Source organism: Pseudorasbora parva, chromosome 2, assembly GCF_024679245.1.
Source record: "Pseudorasbora parva isolate DD20220531a chromosome 2, ASM2467924v1, whole genome shotgun sequence".
NCBI classification, from domain to species: domain Eukaryota; kingdom Metazoa; phylum Chordata; class Actinopteri; order Cypriniformes; family Gobionidae; genus Pseudorasbora; species Pseudorasbora parva.
Genome location: NC_090173.1, coordinates 26,140,549 through 26,164,941, shown reverse-complemented (window position 1 = coordinate 26,164,941; position 24,393 = coordinate 26,140,549). Strand labels below are relative to the sequence as shown.

At 39.6% G+C, this 24,393-nt stretch overlaps 1 protein-coding gene across 1 annotated transcript; it reads right to left on the bottom strand.

The window, feature by feature from the left end:
* Positions 1-4,842: 4,842 nt before the first annotated feature.
* st8sia6 (ST8 alpha-N-acetyl-neuraminide alpha-2,8-sialyltransferase 6) lies at positions 4,843-23,029 on the bottom strand. The gene is made up of 8 exons (XM_067413747.1): positions 22,342-23,029; positions 16,250-16,321; positions 15,933-16,013; positions 14,877-15,021; positions 14,682-14,794; positions 14,377-14,469; positions 12,130-12,606; positions 4,843-5,417 (listed from the first exon to the last, which is right to left on the bottom strand). The coding sequence occupies exons 1-8, from the start codon at positions 22,431-22,433 to the stop codon at positions 5,393-5,395; spliced, it is 1,098 nt and encodes a 365-aa protein (XP_067269848.1). The 5' UTR covers positions 22,434-23,029; the 3' UTR covers positions 4,843-5,392.
* Between the last annotated feature and the right edge of the window lie 1,364 nt (positions 23,030-24,393).

Below are 24,393 nucleotides of genomic sequence, written 5' to 3'. Positions count from 1 at the left end.
GTAAAATGACACCAACATTTTGAATTTAGACCACTGTATGTGTGTATGGGAAGCTTTTCAATTTGGGTAGGCCAAATCCAGGCGGAAATCCCAAAAAATGGCCCTGAGTGTAAGAGGTTAAATGTAGACCTCTCAAGCTGCGATACTGAGCAGAACCACACGGAGACACCAAAAAACTCCTAAATCAACCGCTTTGACTTTAAAAAACTACTATTACTAAACACAACAACGTCGCTCCCTCCGCTGCACGCATGCTCAGTATCTCTAATTATCATCAGTTATCTCTTAACAGTAGGTTAAGTCAGTGAACTGTTATCTGAATAACTTGATGTTGGTTTATTTCGAGTCAGAGAGAGAGAGAGAGACAGAGAGAGAGAGAGAGAGAGAGAGAGAGAGAGAGAGAGAGAGAGAGAGAGAGAGAGAGAGAGTGTCAGACGAAAAAAATTAAGAAATATGTGGATTAATGCTTACTAGAGACGCAAACTGTTTGGAACAGTTCAGTCCGATTTGGTGAACTGATTCACTAAAAAGAACCGATTCAAACAAACAATTCGTTCGCGAACCGGTCATAACGTTCACACATGACCTGTCTTGCCAGATGGGCCGGTTTCCGCCTAATTGGGCGGTTTTGAGTTTGATTGTGCGGGTAAAAATGGGTTTGGGCGGGTGGACAAAATTTTGGCTGGTTTGGGGTCAGTTTGGCGGTTTTCAAACATCTAAATTTTGTAGTCTAATGGGTTAATAACAAACTCAAATGTGCATGTACTGCATAAAATCAGTCATCATGACACACACACAGGGCCAGGGCCATTACTTCTGTATATATATATAATTTCCGTAATAATCTGGCAAACCCTATTTAACTTGAAACAAACTTTCCATTTTCACTGACTTTGCAAGATGGCAAGTCATTCTAAGGTGACTGAAACCCTACGATACCAGGTTGTCCAGATGAAGGCCAGAGGGATGACCCTTTCAGCTATCGCAAAAGAAGTTGGTCATTCCAAATCTGTAATTTCTAGAATATTGAAGCTTTACAAAGACACTAATTCATTCAAGTACCCAAAAAGGTAGGCAAGACCAATGCATGAGAGGACAGGACAATGCGGAGACTTTCAATGGGGAATCGGTTCAACACTGCAGCTGGAATTACTCGCCAGTTCAGAGCTGAACACAGTAAGGATCTGTCTCGCCATACAGTGTCTTGGCATTTAGGAGAATTCAGACTGAATGCTCACTCTGCAGTGACCAAGCCTCTCATCAGCAGAAAGAATCAAAAGGCTAGACTAACCTTTGCTGAGGAGCATGTTGTGTGAACAGAGGAGAACTGGTCCAAAGTTCATTTTAGTGATGAATGCAAGTTTAATGTATTTGTGTCTGATGGGAAACATTATGTTTGCCATCAAACTGGGGAAAGATTGAACCCAAAGTGCCCAAAGAAGTCAGTGAAAGTGGCATGGTGTTGGGGATGTTTCAGCAGCAGGAGTTGGGCCAATTATACAGCTACATGGTAGAACCTCAGAACCTGTTTATCAGAACCTCCTTCCGCAACATGTGGTTCCTTCACTGCGAGCATCTCCCAATCAGCCTGCAATTTTTATGCAAGACAATGCCCCCGATCACACTGCAAAACGGGTAGAGCAGTTCCTTGAACGTGAGAACATTGAAATAATGAAATGGCCAGCCCAGAGTCTGATCTAAACCCCATTGAAAATCTTTGTAAAATCATTGGCGACAAAGTTATGGCTAAGAAACCCACTCCAATTACGGAACTGTGGAAGAGACTGGAAGAAGAGTGGACCACGATCCCACCGGAGCAGTGTGAGTATCTAGTGATGTCCTGTGGCCGCAGATGTGCTGAGCTCATTCAAAGCCTCTATACTTCCTACAAATTTTTGACTGCTGTAAGCATCATATTTTAGTTGTAATTTTTTTTTGTGCTGCATTGGTTATTGTTCTCTAATTTTGATCACGGTGTTTTTGACAAAATAAAGGTTTTTGTTGAAGTACCTTGGTATTTTATAAAACATGCTAGCAGAACAAGGGTATACCCACAGCTAATCATCCTTCACACTTCAAGCAATGAATATCAACAATATTTCTGAAAAAAAATGTAATGTTTCTAAATTGCTCTCTAATTTTGATCTCCACTGTAGCTCATTGTCTTTTGAGTCTGCAATACATTAAATTGAACTCTTGACACTCAGTGTGTTTTTGAATGCTTGTCCTTTGTAGTTTGATAAACAGTATATATTTATATACAGTATAATTATATATATATATATATATATATATATATATATATATATATATATATATATATATATATATATATATATATATATATCGTAACAAGCTCCGGTGAGAACATCTGACTGTGAAAAGCCTTTCTACTGGCCAACTCATTGTCATCAGATTATCCCTTAATGGAAAGAGTCATCATGAATTTACTACATGAAGCTTATTGAGAAAACACCTTATCTGACTAGCTGCTTTTGAACAGTGTCTGTGTTAACAATTTAAATGAGTTCACCCAGAAATTAAAATTGTTATCATTTACTCATGTCTAAACTTGTGTTCTTTTTGATAATGGGTACTATAAGTTTCTCCTTTCCTTGTAATTATAATGAATGAGGCATGAATGAGTCCCATATGAATCATGCACTATATGTCTTTGTAAGTCATAGCTTTGGTCGGAAAAACGGACATTTAAACTGTTGTTCACTGAAACCTTCCCCACCAGTGAACTTTTAAAAGGCTACTTCACCGATGGCAAAATGGGCTTTCAATTAAACTTGGCTGCTTATATTGGCTGAAAAATTTGAGCATCCTTTTGTATGGTGCTGAGTGCTGGACTACCTACAGGCATCAACAGAGTCGGCTACGTGCCATCCAGACTATGCCTCAGGTTTATGATCTGCAAGAGCTTGAGGGATAAAACGTTAAATGAAGATCTGTTCAAAGTGACCAAAAGTAAAACATTTTCCTCTCGCCCAAAATTAACTAGTCCTGGTAACATGTCACCAGAAAGCCCCATCCCACATAGCCCACTTAATCCAGCACAGTGTGGTCGAGGGTGCTCAAACTGCTGCAAGGCCCAAGCTAAGGTATAAAGATGTCCTGAAAAGAGGTCTGATAGATCTCAGCACACTAACTAACTTCTGGACCAGGGCAGTGCAAATCTGCTCTGAATAGAGGGCTGATCTACTGAGGAAAGGCTCAAGGCGGCAAAGAATCATAAATATAAAGTGAAAATAGCCTTGGAAAATGCTTGCATTTGTATACTACTCTTTCTTTTTCTGTCATAGAATGATTTAATGGTAAAAGTAGTAAGGGAAATACGCAATGTGGTTCTGAATTCAGCAGCATTTTAGGCCAAACAGAAAGAAAAACATCTTGGTTTACTCAGCGTAACCATGGTTCCCAGAGAGGAGGGAACAAGACGTGCCATTGTGTAACACAATGTGACACATTGTGTCCTCTCTCACCCTGTAGAAAGCCTGTTATTAAGGTGTGCTTGCCAACTGAGCCCCCCTCAATAGTGGTATTAAAAGCAGCTATCGTGGCTACATAGCTTTTAATGTAGGGTGAAATTCCAGAATCCAACTGGTCCTGCAGAAATGCCAAGATCAGAGATATAGAACAGGCTTCCGTTTTCTCATTCCTGGCTGCACGACAGGGTGAGAACACATTCCACTTGAGAGTGTCAAGAGCCTCATCAACAGAGCCCTCACCTCCGCTATCATGTTCATCACTTGGTGCAAAACATCTAACAGGTACTCGCCGCGCTGACCTGCCACACATGCAAGTCACCTGTGATAGCAAATGGTGCCACTAGCCTGTGAAGGGATGTCTCTCCTCAGTGGGATGGGTTACGGGGTGGCTACAAGCAGGTCCATTAGCCCTAGAAACCATGGCTGGTTTGGCCATTTTGTTGCTATCAGCAATAGGGTTACCCTTTCCTCCCTGATTTTGTGAAGCACTGAAACATTCCCTTTATCTTCACCGGAGGGAAAGAGCATTTTCGCTTCATGGGCCAGCGCAAGCTTAAAACGTTTTATTCGTTTTTATTAGCTGTCAACCCCCAAAAAACGAGTGTTTTAGGACACAGTGGATACAGGCAATTAAGACATGTGTCATATTACTTTGAGAACTACGCCCACAAGAGGGGAACGTAATCGGCAACAGGATATAATAAAAAATAAAATAAAAAAATTACCATGTCAAAGGATTATTTCACAACCACTCTATGTGAACCTGAGATGCACACATTGGCATATGCTACAGAGTGTCAGGATCACACAATTTACCCATTTTTCCTGCTGATGCTTCACATCTTATTACTTTTTTAATTGTCTCTTTAAAAGGCTGGCTTTTTTGGGTTCGGTAGCTTATAAAAACATAGTTTTGTATTTTTTAGCTTGTTTGCTGTACACCTTGTACAGGTGGTCTTTTGTTAGAAGCAAGAAATTACAACGAGGCAGCTTTAAAGCTACACTGTGTAACTTTTTTTTATCCTTAGCTAAAAACACTTAGTTCTTTATATATAGATATATGTGCTCATTAATGTATATTTACTTCTTTCAAGTTGTTACGTCTCCCTAAAAAAAATATATATGTCTAGGAGTAATAGGGTCGGTAACATGTATTAAAGTAAAATAAAATGAAAGAATAGAATGGGTTCAGTTACTGATAAATGTATGACAAGATGAATCAGGCAGAGGCAGATTTAAACTTTTAACTCTTTCAGTAATTTCAAAAATCATAAATAAACCAACAAACACCCGATTGATTTACAAAGTAATATAGTGATCATAGAAAAGAATGTATATATATACAAAATAGTAAAACAAAAAGACAGAACAAAAAGCGTGGGACTATGAGCGGTGCTAAAGCAAAGAAATCAACAAAACAAAAACCAGCTAACTTATCAATTGAAGTACTTAACTATCTTAAAAGTAAAGACATAAATAAACACCTAAACCAACTAAGCTACACTAACTAACAAACATAAATACATAAGGTGGCAACCGCTCCTTACCTGGTGTGTATAAACAATTTCAAATACTACGTGTTGTATTATGTAGGTCACGTGACATGCTGAAACTATCCCATCGCTCAGGGTCCAACCCGAGCAGTGTGAACAAACCACAAACAAGTCAAAGGTTTAAACTTAAAGTTGTAACCAAAACAATGCCTTTCAAAACAAGGTTTCAAAACCAAACTATCAATCGGGGAAAGTAGTTACAAATGGTCAAAACAAATGAAAGAAAACACGCCTCTCTCTTCCTCCAGTTGTTTCCAGGTCTTTATACAGGTGAGATGAGTTCTGATTGGTTCCTTGGGAGGGATCTCTCTTGGACAAATGATGATTGATGGGCAAACCAACCAATCACGAACCTAAGAATAAATGACAGCTGAGAATAATAAAGGGGGGGGGGGGGGGAAAGAGAAGGAAAACCACCAAAATACGTCGCAGACGTAACACAAGTAATAAAGTATTCTCGTAAGTTTATAATATGCCATTGAAAATACATACGGGTGAGGAATGCCGGTCGCCATGTTGCTCCTCCATCTTGAAAGTATATTAGCCAAAGAGGGACATGCCCGTTAATTCAAGCTTCGCCTTTCGCGTTTTAACACTCGATGGCACCGTGTCGAATGTGAAGAGGGGGATCGCCATGTTAATCTTGGACTAAATCGGCCACCGTAGGAGTTGAAACGAAATCAGAATGGAGAGGAACAGAAACTATTATTCACTGGATGGTCATATACCTTTTCACCGCTGGATGGGGGAAAATATCACACAGTGTAGCTTTAAGCAATACAAAGTCAACAGAGAGCGTTCACAATGTGAGGTAAAGCGCACTCATACTATGAGCTCCCAGGATACTGGTCACAAACCTTGATGATGAGGTCACAATGTGAGATCACAGTGAGCTAAATGTGTAACCTCACAGCACACTCACTGTGCACTCATACCTTGATATTGTGTTAAACATTCTCATTCTGTTTAGTGCGAGTTTACTGTCATCAAAAATGCTTCTAATATTGGTTATATCACAAACATCATGTAGAATTTCATGTTTTATTTCCGTCAACAAAGTAGCCTATTTCAAAAATTCAGTTTCCTTTTTTTATTCTGTATTATTTTCAGCCTGTTTGCATTTGATGCATTCAGATTCTGGTGTTGTTTGAGTGACACCTTTTCACTTCTATTTCTTTTTGCCCTTGAAAAGACTTGACACATCCTGTAACACAGAGATAAATATGTCAATGCAATCGGTTTGATTACTGCAGTGATTACTGCAGAAGCCAGGTGATTCTAAACCTGAGCTAGCAAGATGTCTGGTTTTCACGTTCCTGGCCATGTGCCTGTACTCTGCTAACACAGGTCCAGGCCACAGTGCATATTCACTCTCAACAAAAGTGAAAAGGTACATCTTTAGCTCCCAATTAGATTTCTAGAGGGGGAAAGGAAGTAACGTTTTAAAGAAATTTAGCAGCGACAAAGAGAAGGTTTAAATGTTCTCAGTCCCAGCACTCCGTACACAATGTAAGATTTAAATATTTATTTACAATAAATAAGTGATAACAAATACAGTGCCAAAGAAACAAACTAAACAAACAATCAACATAAACATAAGGGAAGCATGTTCAAGAGTAGGTGTGGCCAAAACAACAAACAAAAGATCACCTAGTGGTATGGAATCTAATTAACCTGCACAAAATAAATACAAATAAACAACACTCTTACCTTACTTCACCACTAACAAAAACAGGAGATGATGAGAATGAGAATGAAAGAAAAATAGTCCCCATCTCCCTACTGCTTCAACACAGCAGGCAAGGGACTTAAAAGCTTAGCACACAGCCACAACACATTTAAGTTTGGTTTTAAGTTTAAGCTTAACACATAAAAGCTACAGCAATAACACCCATTTAAGCTAAAATGTGCTATAAGTGATGTCACACATTTTTTAGGCCAAAACATTTTTGGTCACGTACAGCAAACATCTCCTCATTATCCGCTATAGCTTGTCCCCTGAACACACTGTAAAAAAAACAACAACAAAAAAACGGTGGTGGGGGGGGGGGGGGTGGTGGTGTAGAAGAGATTATAGTAGATATAGAGACTCTACTATAGTGTAGTTGGAATTATATGAATTATGTGAATTTAAAATGGCCGACACACGATCAAAGAGACGACGTTCTGATGAACAACTTGCAATGAAAAGGGAAAAGGAGAAGGAACATGCAAAGTCCCAAACTAACATTGGAAAAGCCTTCGAAAGGTGGCGAGAACTCCGGCTGCAGAAGGGCTTCCAATCATGACTGTTACAGGAAGCATTGAGTGGAAGGGGAAGGGGAAAGAGAGGAGGGAGGATCTAGCTAGCCTCTGTTTTGTTTGACAACAATTCGAACGTCAACAAGAAGTTACTCCACCCAGGATCCCTTAGAGCACCTTTAAGACACAGCAAGAACAACACTCTGGGACTGGCAACCTCGCAGCCCTCTCATGCTCCTGGGAGAAGGAATCTCTTTGGCCCTCTCTCCTGCTTAAATACTGGCTCCTCCTGATGATTAGGACATGGAGGACCGCAGGAAATAGGACCAATGGTGCCGTTGGGTCTATTGGCAATAACGCGCAGTACATCCATCAATGACACATACACCATAATGTAAAACAAACGCATAGTCCTGGGATGTAACAGTCCCTTACTCCCCCCTAAATGGTCAATTTGCTAACTATTCTTGCAGTATCCACGTTTTTCCAATGTTCAGAAATAGAAAGTATAATGTCCCTTCAGTGACCAACATTTGAACTGCCTCCTCTCAACCTGCTTAACATTTTGAATTCACAATGAGCTCACATATTGCTCTCTCTGTGAGGCTCACAGTATGAGAAAGGTGTGATGTCACAGTGATCATTGCAGGATCTCATGACCGGGACATCGCGCTGGCAGCCAGTCACATACTCCGAAAGTACTCTTTAAAGAAGAACTCCGGGGAATAGTTAATCTTGATCGTTATTCCTTTGTGAGTACTGTCTATAGAAAAAAATGAACTGGAGTTTGCAACACGGAGCTATTACAGTTAATGCCCAGAGCCCCCACTCAGCTAACACAGCAGTTATGGGGGCATAGACGTAAAGGGTGTCTTTGTGCCTCTTAACAGACACAAAATGCAAATAAAATATCTTTCCAACATTAACAGGGCACTTACATGACAACGAGATGTGTTTAGCCACTTAAATTCACCTAAATAGGGTTTTAGACGGCTAGCTGTAGTCTCATGCTGAAGTCCCGTGGGAACTCAGCTGTAGACGTATAAAGATACATACAGGTTCTTCTAAAAAAAATTAGCATATTGTGATGAAGTTAATTATTTTCCATAATGTAATGATAAAAATTAAACTTTCACATATTTTAGATTCATTGCACACCAACTGAAATATTTCAGGTTTTTTATTGTTTTAATACTGATGCTTTTGGCATACAGCTCATGAAAACCCCAAATTCCTGTCTCATAAAATTAGCATATCATGAAAAGGTTCTCTAAACGAGCTATGAACCTAATCATCTGAATCAACTGATTAACTCTAAACACCTGCAAAAGATTCCTGAGGCTTTTAAAAACTCCCAGCCTGGTTCATTACTCAAAACCGCAATCATGGGTAAGACTGCCGACCCGACCCTGTCCAGAAGGCCATCATTGACACCCTCAAGCGAGAGGGTAAGACACAGAAAGAAATTTCTGAACGAATAGGCTGTTCCCAGAGTGCTGTATCAAGGCACCTCAGTGGGAAGTCTGTGGGAAGGAAAAAGTGTGGCAAAAAACGCTGCACAACGAGAAGAGGTGACCGGACCCTGAGGAAGATTGTGGAGAAGGACCGATTCCAGACCTTGGGGGACCTGCGGAAGCAGTGGACTGAGTCTGGAGTAGAAACATCCAGAGCCACCGTGCACAGGCGTGAGCAGGAAATGGGCTACAGGTGCCGCATTCCCCAGGTCAAGACACTTTGGGCTACAGAGAAGCAGCACTGGACTGTTGCTCAGTGGTCCAAAGTACTTTTTTCGGATGAAAGCAAATTTTGCGTGTCATTCGGAAATCAAGGTACCAGAGTCTGGAGGAAGACTGGGGAGAAGGAAATGTCCAAATGCCTGAAGTCCAGTGTCAAGTACCCACAGTCAGTGATGGTCTGGGGTGCCATGTCAGCTGCTGGTGTTGGTCCACTGTGTTTTATCAAGGGCAGGGTCAATGCAGCTAGCTATCAGGAGATTTTGGAGTACTTCATGCTTCCATCTGCTGAAAAGCTTTATGGAGATGAAGATTTGTTTTTTCAGCACGACCTGGCACCTGCTCACAGTGCCAAAACCACTGGTAAATGGTTAACTGACCATGGTATTACTGTGCTCAATTGGCCTGCCAACTCTCCTGACCTGAACCCCATAGAGAATCTGTGGGATATTGTGAAGAAAAGTTATATTTCTTGCTCTCCCTGTCTGTCTCTCACTATATATTTCTTCCTCTGTCTCCCTATCTTTGTTTTACATTCTGCCCTACCCAAGAGAAAGTTGAGAGACGCAGGACCCGACACTCTGGATGAGCTTAAGGCCGCTATCGAAGCATCTTGGGCCTCCATTGGTGCCTCCATGCCACGCCGCATTGAAGCAGTCATTTCTGCAAAAGGATTCCCGACCAAGTATTGAGCGCATAACTGAACATAATTATTTGAAGGTTGACTTTTTTGTATTAAAAACACTTTTCTTTTATTGGTCGGATGAAATATGCTATTTTTTTGAGATTTTTAGGTTTTCATGAGCTGTATGCCAAAATCATCTGTATTAAAACAATAAAAGACCTGAAATATTTCAGTTGGTGTGCAATGAATCTAAATTATATAAAAGTTTAATTTTTATCATTACATTATGGAAAATAATGAACTTTATCACAATATGCTATTTTTTTTTAAAAGGACCTGTAGTCCAGTTGGTAGGAGCGTCGTGCATGAATGTGCATGTGGTTTTCACATATGTGATGTGTACATATCTTCTTAGGCAAACAATCCCTTTAATTACTGATGGTTGCCTATTTTTTACGTTGTCAATATAATAATTCATAGAAACAGAGAAATCTTATGACATAAACTACACAAAGAATTAGCATTTGATTAAAAATTGGCATGTTTAATTAATAATTAAAAGCAATTTATTGCATTCAGAATTGGCACATTACATTTTTGCCACCCTTTTCAGCTTTCACACCTCTTGTTTCTTACTCTGAATTACACTAACCACATCTATGGCCTTTATTGTTTCACACTGGAATTGTGACATCAAACATTCTTTCATTCTACAAGACATTTCTACAATCTCCTAGCTGAGATCTGAGTCCTGGATTCAGATTCTGGAGTTATAATTCAGTGCTGCTGTTACAGCTATTTCTTTACACCTGAGATCAGATTCACATTCACTGCTAATAAATGCTAGAGAGGACAGACTGGCACTTGTGATGAATGCAACAGAGCTGAAGAAGCACCAATAGCGAGCACATTAAAGGCTGACTAAGGCAAGACCACTTAAGGAGTGTTTAGGGGTGCTGCTCTGGGAGTCATTTTCCTAATTCAATTAGTTTACAGTATACCAACGCTGAAATCGGCACATTCATTTTAAAGGGGGGGTGAAATGCTGTTTCATGCATACTGAGCTTTTTACACGGTTAAAGACTTGGATTCCCATCCTAAACATAGACAAAGTTTCAAAAACTAATGTTGGACGTTTGATGGAGTATTTCTGTGTTAAAAATACTCCTTCCGGTTTCTCACAAGTTTCGGCGAGTTTTTTTCGAGTATGGGTCTACTTGACGTTAAATAGAGCGGAAGGTCCTTGTATGGGCCGTACGGGCTCTTCTCCCGGTAGGGTGCGCGCGCGCGTGACTAGAGGGAGAGAGAGGAAATGCACGCTGTAAACAGTCTCTCAGGTGCAGATCCAGTCCTCTGTGAACACTTATGACGCGCCGCGCTCCACTTTATTCCTATGGGTGACGTCGAGCGACTTCAATGCCTCAGCACAGCATTCCGGGAAGGCAGCGCTGCATTTGAACCGATTTGAACGCAGAAATGACGGGAAGCTTCAAGGCATCGCTTCAGTCGCGTCGCAAAGTGGATTTCCACGGTCACTGCTGTCACAGGACTTCACCAAATCATACCAAAGAAGTGTGTTTTTGACAGAGCGGTCCTGCTTTGGAAGATGCCGGTGAGTAAATCAACTTCAAATGTCTCTGCTATTGGCTACCGTCGCATGAGTAAACATCAGTAAACGATACGATCGCGTGCTTCGTCATTCAAATGCGCTAACGGTTACTCCATTGTTGTTCTGTATAACGTTACACTATTCTGACTCTGACGTGCAAAACCGTTTTGCTTGCTACCTTTTAAGGTCTAGTCACATACAATAGTCCATAAACCGAATCATGTCCTCATAAACTGCACACAAAGGCCCCTAAATACAGTACATACCACAGAGACGGACATCCTGATGTTGCCGTTTCTCCTGTTCAATTTATTTCTGCCTCAGATTTGATTGTGGATCATTATCTGTATTAGCTGAGATAGATGGGTTTCTCCACGCTTGAGGACGTCACCGCTTTGCGCATATGTCATTCTTTAGCTCCGCCCACACGATACGCCTCCAGGCGCTCGGTTTTTTCCGGAAAGACTCGGTACAGCCCATATTTCTTTTATAAATATGATAAAACTAAAGACTTTGCGGAGATATGAAGGATGCAATACTACTCTATAGGTACTCAAGATTGACATGAGATTGACTGAAACTGAGTGTTTCACCCCCCCTTTAAGCTATTTTTGTGTGAAAGATAATCTAAAAGTACCAAAAAAAGATGAATTTGTTGTGCATGGTCATGGCTTCTTCTTTGAGCAAGTTTACACTATAAGCGTGCTATAAGCGTATGATATTGTTTCAGTGCAATTTCACTCAATTTCACATTCATAGCTGTGTCTTTCCGGACACCCATGCAGGTGGTGATCAAATGGAGAAGTATTTTGTAGGGTTGTACAATACGTACATCATTACATTACATTAGTTTGCTGCCAGTCTCATGTTTTACCTGTGTGTGGGTTGACAATCCTCCAGGTGTATGCGAACCACACCTAGCTTGTGGAGTTTCAATAAATGTTCAAACTCGGTCGGCATGGAATGCACATTCTTCTTGCTCTGCCGATCATCATAGTAGTGGTTGGTGATCTGTCGACTGTCATCAGGATGTTTACTGAAAGGCCAAAAGCCGTACAAATGGACGTTAGCACAGAGTTCTAGTGCTAAGCTGGCCATGATGAGTCCTGTGCTGAGACGAACCGGCTTAAGGCCTCGCTCACGCCAAAACTTTGACAACCTTCTCAAATAATCTGGATTCAGGAAAACAGGCAGCGGGCCATTGCTGCCAAAGTCCTCCAGTGTGTAAAAGGCACGCAGGGATACGGGTGTGTTGTGACCGTAGGAGAATGCTGGCAGAAGCATTAAGGCTTGTCCATAAGGACGAAGGCTTTCCACAAATGGACGACGGCGCTCCATCAGACCACTGTACCTGTAACAGATGAGGATTAACAAATCCTGAGTGTTTCACTTAAATATTCCTCTCAATAATTCCACTCTTTTAAGAGCCAGCATGAATGCAATCTGATAATTGGCCTTAACTAAATAGTACACAACCACACTAAACAACCTTCTACTATTGAAACTGCACTGGAACGCCCATTAAACCCTTGACTTCCCACCCGTGAACTCATGCTATATCGACATTACGAGTTCTGACGTCACATAGCCCGCGAAACAACAATGGCAGCCCCTATGGATGAGGTGTTTATGGAAGTCATGCATTAAAAAACAAATTAAGGCATTGTTCTAATGTTATTTATCAGCTAATGTTATGCATTATCAGCAGCTTTTTTAGCATTAGCTATCTTCCAGTCCATTGAATGCAAGAATAAAAAGGTATCACAGCTTCTCCTGCCTTATGCACCGTTTTTTCTCCACCATTTCCCTCAAAAAAGCAAGGAGTAAGCACCTTTGACGATAGAAATGATTGTAAATGAGCATAGTACCGCCATGCTGTGTTTACATCTTGCCACCGCAATTCCTCACGCTCAGACAGTTTAGTGTGACTTTGCCTGGAACGCTACAGTCGTGAGTTGTGGTTTGAAGTGCAACGTGGTTTGAAACGCAGCATTAGTTCCTGGTTGTTTCATATGATTCCCTGTTCCGCTCATATGATCCTATCATGTGCTTTCCCTGTCATGTTTTGATTAGTATTTCAGGTCATGCCTATCTCTGTTCTGTTTTGTGATTGGTGTATTGTCTTGACGTTGTTTCTTGTTTTTCATTAGTACTTGTGTATATATAGCCCTTGTTTTCCCATTAGGTGCGTTCGACATTGGCTGCGGCTTGATGTAACTGATTGGCGGGAGTTGCCACTTGCAGTCGGGGAGGAGCTGTGATGTCAGACACGATCAGTCTGTGCAGCCTATTGTCTCTTTTTGAGCTTTGTTTCCTGCACTGCTGTTGGTGAGTTTATGTTTATTTTTATGTTTCTTGTCAAGCCAAGTCATTGGTTCACGTTTATTTGGAATAAAGCTGCACATGGGTAGTGATGGGCAGACCGAGGCTTCGCGAAACACTGAAACAGTTCAAGCAAATGTGCCATATTGTGTCGAAGCTTCGAAACAATCTGACGCCCGTTTCCTCAGTGACCCCTGCTGGTCAGAGCAGTGTAAATGCAATAAAAACCCATGCAAAACTTGCATAAAACACCTTTTACAAATCTATTGCAAATGCTTTATTGAAAGTAAAATACAACTAACTAATCATCTAATAAAATTAAATATGAAGTGTCTATGTTCTTTTATAAATTGTCAGGGCTTTTTTTGCTTGTTCCTTGGATAGGTCAGCTAAACAGGACAATACGAGACTATTAACTACTGTGATTACTTTTGATTGTACTAATGTCTCATTAAATCTAAAAATGTATAAAACTGATCAGAGATCAGGTTGTTCAATGGTTCTCAGTGACTGCTCATGATTCATGTGTTCACAGAAATCATCACCACCCTAATAAATGGTGAACCACTGTAATTTCGAAGTGTTATGAAATATTTGAAAACAGTGATGACGTAGCAAAGCCTTGTTTACTGAAATCACGTGACTTCGGTTGTTTGATATGCGCTCAAAAACAACTGATTCGAAACAGAAGATTCATAAAGCTTCGAAGCTTCATGAAGCAGTGTTTTGTAATTGGCATCCCAACACAAGGGTTCTTAACAACTGGCCTTCAGTGGACATTTATATTACACAGACTCACTTCTCATGGAGGATACTGGGATTTGCAGTCACCAGGTTGGTTTTGTTGCCCACATCTTTCTCAAATCTGTTATCCAGTGGCGGAAGGTTGCATCTAAAATGCAGGGGTGGACATAGGTTAATTAGGCCACTGTGCTGATAAGTTTTGGCCTACAATAAATGCAGTGTTAAGGCTTGTAGCTACACTTAGGATCTTAAAAGCATGGATAATAATTGTCCCACCAACATTACAGATTTATGCTAATGTGGTTTGAGATTCTGATCATTTTGACATTAATCTAGACAATGGTCTCATGAGTTACAGACCTAATGACAAACTGGGCAGAATTTATTTCTTCTCCACAGCTGCTATGCGTCAAAATACCACCATTCCCCACCACGGCACATGACTCCCAAGTAGCATTTCCAAAGGGCTGCTCCTACACACAGACATACACACAATGTAACTGCAAAATCATCAGAGAAACCATAATTCACCCTGTTTGAATGCTTATACTCTACCTTAGCCAAGATATTGAACAGAGCTTGTGTCACCTGTAGTGGTTTTCTCCTCTCTCCATCATAAATAACATTTGACCCCATTGGGGTATTATTCTGTGTGACCACAGCCTTTGACACAGCATGGCATTTGTCCCTCAGTGATAACCTGAAAGGCAAAAGACACACAAAGTCTGATGTACTGCAGTCTTATAAGACATAAAATCTAACCTTTAAGGAATTTAAATTATGAATTACTCCTTTAAAAGATTAGTTCACCCTAAGATGAAAATTTTGTCATTTAATCACTCACCCTCATGTCGTCATGTTGTTGGAAACCCATAAGACCTTCGTTCATCTTTGGAACACAAATTAATTTAATGCCCAGATAGGTAGTAAAGTCCATGTGGCGTCAGTGAGTGGGTCAACCTAATTTTATGAAGCAACGAGAATACTTTTTTGTGCACAAAAACAAACAAAAATAGCAACTTTATTTAACAATTTTGGTCTAGTCTGTGCCTGTCTCCTACGCAGTTTTCATTGTAAATAGTGCAGCGCTTTCAAGATCTATGGGAGCTGATGCTGTTCACATGAGCTCCACGATATATGCGTAAACACTGTAGGAGACTGGCACAGGGCACAGAATGAAATTGTTGAATAAATTTGTTATTACTGTTTGTACACAAAAAGTATTCTCGTCACTTCATAAAATGAAGGTTGAACCACTTAAGTCACTTAGACTATATTAACAATGTTTTCACTACCTTTCTGGGCATTGAAAGTGTTATGGAGGGTCTATGGAGGGGTCAGAGCTCTCGGATCTAATAAAAATATCATAATTTGTGTTCCAAAGATGAACGGAGGTATTATGGGTTTAAGGGTGAGTAATTAATGACATAATTTTCATTTTTTGGGTGAACTATCCTTTTAAGTAAGCATTTGTCTATTAAAAAAAATTGTTTAAACATGATCCACAACCAACAGACCATTACTTTTGCTTTTAAACCAAAAACAAAACTTTGCCACAGATGTCTAAGTTTAACCTTTGTGCTCATGTTCTGCTCTGGGCTACTGTTTTACCTGAATTTTTTAAAGTTTGCCTCGTGTTTTTCCCATCTGTTAGAGTAGTTCTCCAGTGCTTTGGCAATGAATACACTGTCTCTGAAAGAATTTAAATAGACATTTTAAAGTATTATCAGGTTTAATGAGTTAAGTTCTATAATAGAAATGAAAGAAACATGAACAGTCAATAAATATGAAATTATAAAATAATATTAAAAGAAAATGTATAAAACATGAACAATCTCATCTAAAGGTGTTTCCTTTTGGTGTTTGTCATTTAGAAAGAAAATATTTTTGTGCTGTAATGTGTAATATAAGCAGATTTGCAAACTTACTTGCATTCTTTGCAAGACTGTGTATCTGAGGCCTTTTGAAGAATCTTAGATGGACGATAAGGGTTTACATTACTGCAGAGAGAAATAGATTTTTACAAATCAAAAATGATCCCTCGTAAGATCTCGAATGTTCAAGGTTCAAATTCAGTGGCTCAATAATAGTAGAAATTATTGCTCACCCCCATCCAACTAATCCCCTATTGGTGGGGGTTTTCAGTGACTTTTTCTGCATGTTACATAATTTATTTGTTGGCAACCGTCACAGTGACTGTCTTTTTGGGCTTGTCATTCATTCATTCATTCATTCATTCATCACTGACCTGATTAGTTCAAAAACACTGATTTAATTAAGAACAAAACAACTGACTAGGAGTGAGTCATCGAATCATTCAGTAAGGACACATTGCAAATGTGTGTTGTTGTTCAGACGCAGCTGATTTTGCTGCAGCTTTGTTTGTTGTTTTTGTTGGCGGAGCAAAGGTACATGATGTAGGCCACTGGATTCATGTCTACCCCTTCGATGTAAGTTATTGTTATTTTCAGCCGTTTTCATTTCGCCAAAGCAAGTTGAAGAAACTCATCAGCAAAGAGCGGTTTGTCAGCTAACAATCAATCCTCCCTCTTACAATGTTTCACTGTCACAATCACTCTATGAAGCCCTGTGCAACTTGGGTTAGAAAAATGCAATGTTATACAACAACATCCTCTGTTAGCAGTTAATGATGGACCCTTATGGCTTTCTGGCAGCATTTTGTGTTCTGTTGATGCATCTTCCCATTTACAGGTCCTTCTAAAAAAAATAGCATATGTGATTATTTTCCATAATGTAATGGTAAAAATTAAACTTTCATATATTTTAGATTCATTGCACACCAACTGAAATATTTCAGGTCTTTTATTGTTTTAAAGGTCCCGTTCTTTGCGTGTTTTCGAAGCTTTGATTATGTTTACGGTGTGCAATATAACATGAGTTCATGTTTTCCGTGTAAAAAAACACAGTATTTTTCACACAATTTACTAATTTTCCTAAAACTAATTTACCAATTTTCCTAAAAACGGCCTGATGATTTCCTTGCTCTATGAAGTCCCTCCTTCAGAAATACGTAACGAGTTCTGATTCGGCCAGCGCTGATGATTTTGGCATACAGCTCATGAAAACCCAAAATTCCTTTCTCAAAAAATTAGCATATCATGAAAAGGTTCTCTAAACGAGCTATTAACCTAATCATCTGAATCAACTGATTAACTCTAAACACCTGCATTTTATTACCCAATTCCTGGGGCTTTTAAAAACTCCCAGCCTGGTTCATTACTCAAAACCACAATCATGGGTAAGACTGCCGACCCGACCCTGTCCAGAAGGCCATCATTGACACCCTCAAGCGAGAGGGTAAGACACAGAAAGAAATTTCTGAACGAATAGGCTGTTCCCAGAGTGCTGTATCAAGGCACCTCAGTGGGAAGTCTGTGGGACGGAAAAAGGTGTTGCAAAAAACGCTGCACAACGAGAAGAGGTGACCGGACCCTGAGGAAGATTGTGGAGAAGGACCGATTCCAGACCTTGGGGGACCTGCGGAAGCAGTGGACTGAGTCTGGAGTAGAAACATCCAGAGCCACCGTGCACAGGCGTGTGCAGTAAATGGGCTACAGGTGCCGCATTCCCCAGGTCAAGACACTTTGGGCTACAGAGAAGCAGCACTGGACTGTTGCTCAGTGGTCCAAAGTACTTTTTTCGGATGAAAGCAAATTTTGCATGTCATTCAGAAATCAATGTGCCAGAGTCTGGAGGAAGACTGGGAAGAAGGAAATGCCCAAATGCCTGAAGTCCAGTGTCAAGTACCCACAGTTAGTGATGGTCTGGAGTGCCATGTCAGCTGCTGGTGTTGGTCCACTGTGTTTTATCAAGGGCAGGGTCAATGCAGCTAGCTATCAGGAGATTTTGGAGCACTTCATGCTTCCATCTGCTGAAAAGCTTTATGGAGATGAAGATTTGGTTTTTCAGCACAACCTGGCACCTGCTCACAGTGCCAAAACCACTGGTAAATGGTTTACTGACCATGGTATTACTGTGCTCAATTGGCCTGCCACCTCTCCTGACCTGAACCCCATAGAGAATCTGTGGGATATTGTGAAGAGAAAGTTATATTTCTTGCTCTCCCTGTCTGTCTCTCACTATATATTTCTTCCTCTGTCTCCCTATCTTTGTTTTACATTCTGCCCTACCCTTTTCATTTGTTTTATCCACACCCACACTTTCTGCTTCCCTTCTGCACTGTTTGCAAAATAAAGCCAGACGTCTTTGAGTTTAATTTTCAGTAAATAAACTACACTGGCTAGAGTTCAGTTATATACTCCTTTGGTGTAAAGGTACTGTATCATTAATTTGTTTAAAGTACCACATTTTTCACACATTTTGGTGTTGTAAAAAAAAAAAAACTGTTGAACAGTTAACATGGATCAAAACCAAAGGCCCATATCTAAAGTTCAAGCAGAGCTGATTTCCCGGAATTGTACACCCAGCCTTGCTGAAAAAAGCTTGAAATGATCTTCATACTACTGAAAAACCTTTGACCTTCAAAACTCTGTGTAGAGTCTATTTGTAGGTTGTTTTTTTATTATTCTTTACAAGGAACATTACAGACTGTCAACATTATACTTATCTTAAATTAGATATTAAAGCCTTAAGTTTGTTTCCTGTAATTTGGCATCTAAATAGCAGAAAACTAATTCACATTACCTATTGTGGATCACTCAGTGATTGTGTCACCGTGAGGTTCTCAGGGAGTTTAATGTCCCACATGCCTTGTTGTGATTAAAGGCTGCTGTTGCCAGTAAAATGGCACATTATAAGGGGAAAGGTCATAGCCATGACAGCAAACACCCAACATTACTTAATTAATGAAATTGCTAAACGTTTGTATATTTCCTCTTGATTTTAGTATACAAAGCAAGTTATAAAGCATGCTAAACAACTGTCTATGAGCACAATTTACAAATACAAACAGACACACACATTATAATACAATTACCACATTTTAAAATGTAGTCAATTTGGCTGTCAAATGTTTCCTGGTTCAGTGTTTAGAACATCTAACAAAATACTGAATAACCTGCAAATGTAACTTTTAGAAGCCATTTTACCTTATTTTAAAGGTGTCCTAGAATGAAAAAATGTATTAACCTTGCCATAGTGAAATAATAAGAGTTTAGTAAATGGACATTACATACTGTGAGTCTTAAACACATTGCCTCCTCATTAATCAAAAACACTACGGAAAAATAAGTGCTTCTCAACATAACGCCGTGACGCAATCGTTGGGGATCATTTATATGCACACACACCCCCAACATGTGCATCCGTCCAAACATGTTCATTGTCAGGCGGAACTGACGGAGCCGAATCATCAGGACCGCAGGTAAACAAGTGACACTCGAGGATAGCGAAAACGACAGCTCTCAGGGACACAAATGTCATGTTCCAGGCTGTGCAGGGGACATGAGGACTTTTCATATCCTTCCCACAGTAAAAAAATTTTAACAGTCATGGTTGATGTTTATTATCGGATGCCACAACAATTTAATTCAAGATTGTTCATCTGTTCGGCCCATTTCAAGCAAACTTCGCTCAGTGTCTTAAACTGAAGAAAGTGGCATTTAAAACTGTATTCCTGCAAGCAGTAAGTAGCGATTTTATCCACTTATTGACTGTTTAAACCATTTCTGTTTAAACCATTAAATTGAAAGTTTCTTAGAGAGACAGCTTTGTCTAGATGATGCAAGATGCTAGTACAGTAACAATAGGAAACACAAAGTACCATACAAAAGTAAATAGTGTGTCTAATGACAAAGGGTAATATTATTTTGTATTACAAAATACAACCGTAGATACTTTTGCTTACAGATCGTTCACTTGATCCTTCTATCAAATGTCACCTTTTCCACCATATAAGTTAAAACATCATTTGACAAGGCTATTTAGTTTGTAAAAATATATATATATATTTTTGAGAACTTAAGTATAATGTTTTCGCATGCTTGTATTTCAGAGTACATCACAGTCACTGCGTAGCCTACATTGTGAGTAACGTTATATAAATATGCAATATCATTGATGAAAAAAGACAAGTCTAAAATCACTGGTCATTCGTGCGGTTGCCAGAATTCAGTCATTTAATCCCCCAAACAGAGCTTTCCTAAACAGGTACAAACTGGCAACCATATGCACACAAGCTCTCTCTCACGAGCACTCGGAAGATCTGAAAACACCAATAAACAAGTAGGTTTAACTGCTACTTTTATATGGTGTACTGTACATAGAATACATCAATATTTTCACTTAGTAAATAGCATCTACACTATATCGCTATTTGCACTTTGTGTAAATAGCAAGTATCTTTAAGAAAATATGCTCAAGTTGCTATTTACACTTGGTGTATATTAATATTGCATGATATTGGTAGGCCCTAATGTTGACACACATTAACATATTTTGATGTGTCTTAATTTCCATTAACGATTCAAGATTCAGAATGCTACAATTCAATGCATCCTTGGATATTGCAAGTTTAGTGCTCATTGTGTCACAGCTGACTTAGGGTGAGAAGGTAACCAAAATGAAAAGAAATGAGAAAATTATAATGAAGTGCATTGCGTAATTTGCTAATCTAATATGACTACTGTTTAAGATTACACATGCATAGCCACAACAAAAGAGAAGCATGGAATATTGAAGAAACATACTTTAAATTATGAAATATCCTGACGACTTTGAATTTCTGCATTATTATCCATAAATGTGTGTGTTAAAGGAATAGTTCGCCCAAAAATGAAAATGATACTTTGCTCACTCTCAAGCCAGCTTAGGTTTATATGACTTCTATATCTTCTATCTGAACACAATCAGAGCTATATTAGTAAATATTTTGCCTCTTTCCAGCTTTGTAATTGCATTTAAAAGGTTGTCCTTGTTTTTGACGCTTCCAAACATGTATCCATCCATCATTAAAGTAATCCATAGGACTGTATGGGTTAATAAATGCCATCTGAAATTAAGCGATGGATTTCTGTTAGAAAAATATCTATATTCATTTAATAAGAAATACACATTAATGTAATATTGTTGCATCCTGTTAGGGTGACCGTAACCTGTTGCTTACACATTTCTCACACATAACAAAAATGAACTTAATAAATAGTGTTATCAATAAATGCAAAGATGCTGGCAGGTAGTTGCCTTGGAAGGCAATCAGTGACTATATCTGACTAAATGCAGACTGACCAATTAAAATCACAATTTTATAGAGAAGTAAATTCCTTTTAGTTTAATTAATGTGCTAAAATTTAAAGGTTGTAATTCCCTTATTTATAAAATATATTTATTTAATCCATTTATGTTCTGTCACAAATATTGTAGCCTATATAGCATTCATATTTTTGTGGTCCGATTTAGATTGACTCATTTAGTTTCTAAAGGTCAGTTGATACGAAAGGCATTCATCACATGACTAAATGATATGCCATTATATTATTGATATACAGTATGAAATATACGAGTATTACTATGTAGAGAAAGAAATATGTCTCATATCAAATTAAGCTTTTTTGTATAACCATACATCTTTTTGTTTTAACATCATAAATATTTATTTGAATGTATGAGAAGTGTTTAGACAAATACAACTTTCAATTATTTACTAATGTGAAATGTGATACGAAACTTTACTGAAACAAAGTAAACAAGAAACATCTAAAGTCCATCTTTTAGACCTTTCAGGATTTTGAAATATTGAACAATTTTCCAAACTGTAAGAATCATCTTGCTTTACTTCTATGAAACTTCCTCTGTAATCTCTTTTACTAATCAGATGTTTGTCATCTGATGTCTAATCAGATGACAACTAAACATTTGTCTGACAGGACAAAGACTAGAGAGGTTTTTACTTACAGAAATATAACTAACTATAACGACACAGAGACATAATTTCAGTCTTGGTTGCCAGCAAAACTTAATGATATGTTTTAACACTCAGGTCTTCTAAAGTTCACTCTCTAAAAATAAGGATACACACACAGGCTAAATCTGATGTACTCACTTGTTAGAAATGTATATCCAGAAGGCCACACTGCAGAGGGAGCACAGAAAGAGGATGGGAAGGAGCCAGAGCTGAGTCTTCATAACGTGCATCCACTCTCACATACAAGCTCGGGCTCGGGCGAACACATGGCTGACATGCATGTGATCATTCAAATGCAGATGCTGCCGCTGCCAACGACTTCCTTTCTTGCTCTGCTGTCCTCTTCTTATTTTATCCCTTTGCCTGTTTCTTGACAACTGCACCCTTTTCTTTACTCTCTCTCTCTCTTGCTCTCAGACTGTTAATCTCTTTACTCTCCCTCCCTCCTCTTAATTTAACTGCCCTTTTCTCTCTTTTTCTCTTTTTCCACTGACAGGCCTGGCTTTTTATCACTTCTCTGCTGCCTTGCTCTCCCCTTAATCCATCAGCCCACTTTCTTCTCATGTATCTTCTTGGCTCACACAAGAACAAATTCCTCAGCTTTTCTCTTGTCCGCTATGTTCTGTGTTGAGGCCTCTTTCTTTTTTCCCCATACTTCTCTACGTTATATTATTTCCTCTCTGTACTTCCTTGTCTTTCCCTGTGCGGCTCAGACTTTCCTTCCGTCTGTTTCCCTAGAAATCTCAAGCTGTTGCTTCTCCTGCATTCTCAACCCCCTCCCCCCTCTTGCTCACCCTGGGTACAACTTGCTTGCCCCTCCCTCCCAATCTCACTCAAACACACACAGTTAACGTTACACTCTCTCTCTCTCTCTCTCTCTCTCTCTCTCTCTCTCTCTCTCTCTCTCTCTCCCAGGGTAATACGAGTGCCGAGTACAGAATTAGCCCATGGCAGCACCTCATGACTAGGAGGGAGGGTTATGTGTGCTAGAGAATGGGTTTTCCCATTCATTTGAGTAGCCAATGTTGGCCAAGAATGCAAAGAGCAGCAGCCAATCAAAAATGCTCATATGATGTGACCCACTCAGCCACCCCAGTTCCCTCTGATAGTTTGAGAAAAGGAAAACTTCAGTTGTTGTGAAATGTATATACACTCACCTAAAGGATTATTAGAAACACCATACTAATACTGTGTTTGACCCCCTTTCGCCTTCAGAACTGCCTTAATTCTGTGGCATTGATTCAGCAAGGAGCTGAAAGCATTCTTTCAAAATGTTGGCCCATATTGATAGGATATCATCTTGCAGTTGATGGAGATTTGTGGGATGCACATCCAGGGCACAAAGCTCCCGTTCCACCACATCCCAAAGATGCTCTATTGGGTTGAGATCTGGTGACTGTGGGGGCCATTTTAGTACAGTGAACTCATTGTCATGTTCAAGAAACCAATTTGAAATGATTTGAGCTTTGTGACATGGTGCATTATCCTGCTGGAAGTGGCCATCAGAGGATGGGTACATGGTGGTCATAAAGGGATGGACATGGTCAGAAACAATGCTCAGGTAGGCTGTGGCATTTACACAATGCCCAATTGGGACTAAGGGGCCTAAAGTATGCCAAGAAAACATCCCCCACACCATTACACCACCACCACCAGCCTGCACAGTGGTTACAAGGCATGATGGATCCATGTTCTCATTCTGTTTATGCCAGATTCTGACTCTACCATCAAGACTCATCAGTCCAAGCAACCTTTTTCCAGTCTTCAACTGTCCAATTTTGGTGAGCTTGAGCAAATCTTAGCCTCTTTTTCCTATTTGTTGTGGCGATGAGTGGTACCCGGTGGGGTCTTCTGCTGTTGTAGCCCATCCGCCTCAAGGTTGTGCTTGTTGTGGCTTCACAAATGCTTTGCTGCATACCTCGGTTGTGTGTGAAAATCCCAGTAACTGAGCAGATTGTGAAATACTCAGACTGGCCCTTCTGGCACCAACAACCATGCCACGCTCATAATTGCTTAAATCTCCTTTCTTTTCCATTCTGACATTCAGTTTGGAGTTCAGGAGATTGCCTTGGCCAGGACCACACCCCTAAATGCATTGAAGCAACTGCCATGTGATTGGTTGATTAAATAATTGTATTAATGAGAAATTCAACAGGTGTTCCTAATAATTCTTTAGGTGAGTGTACACAT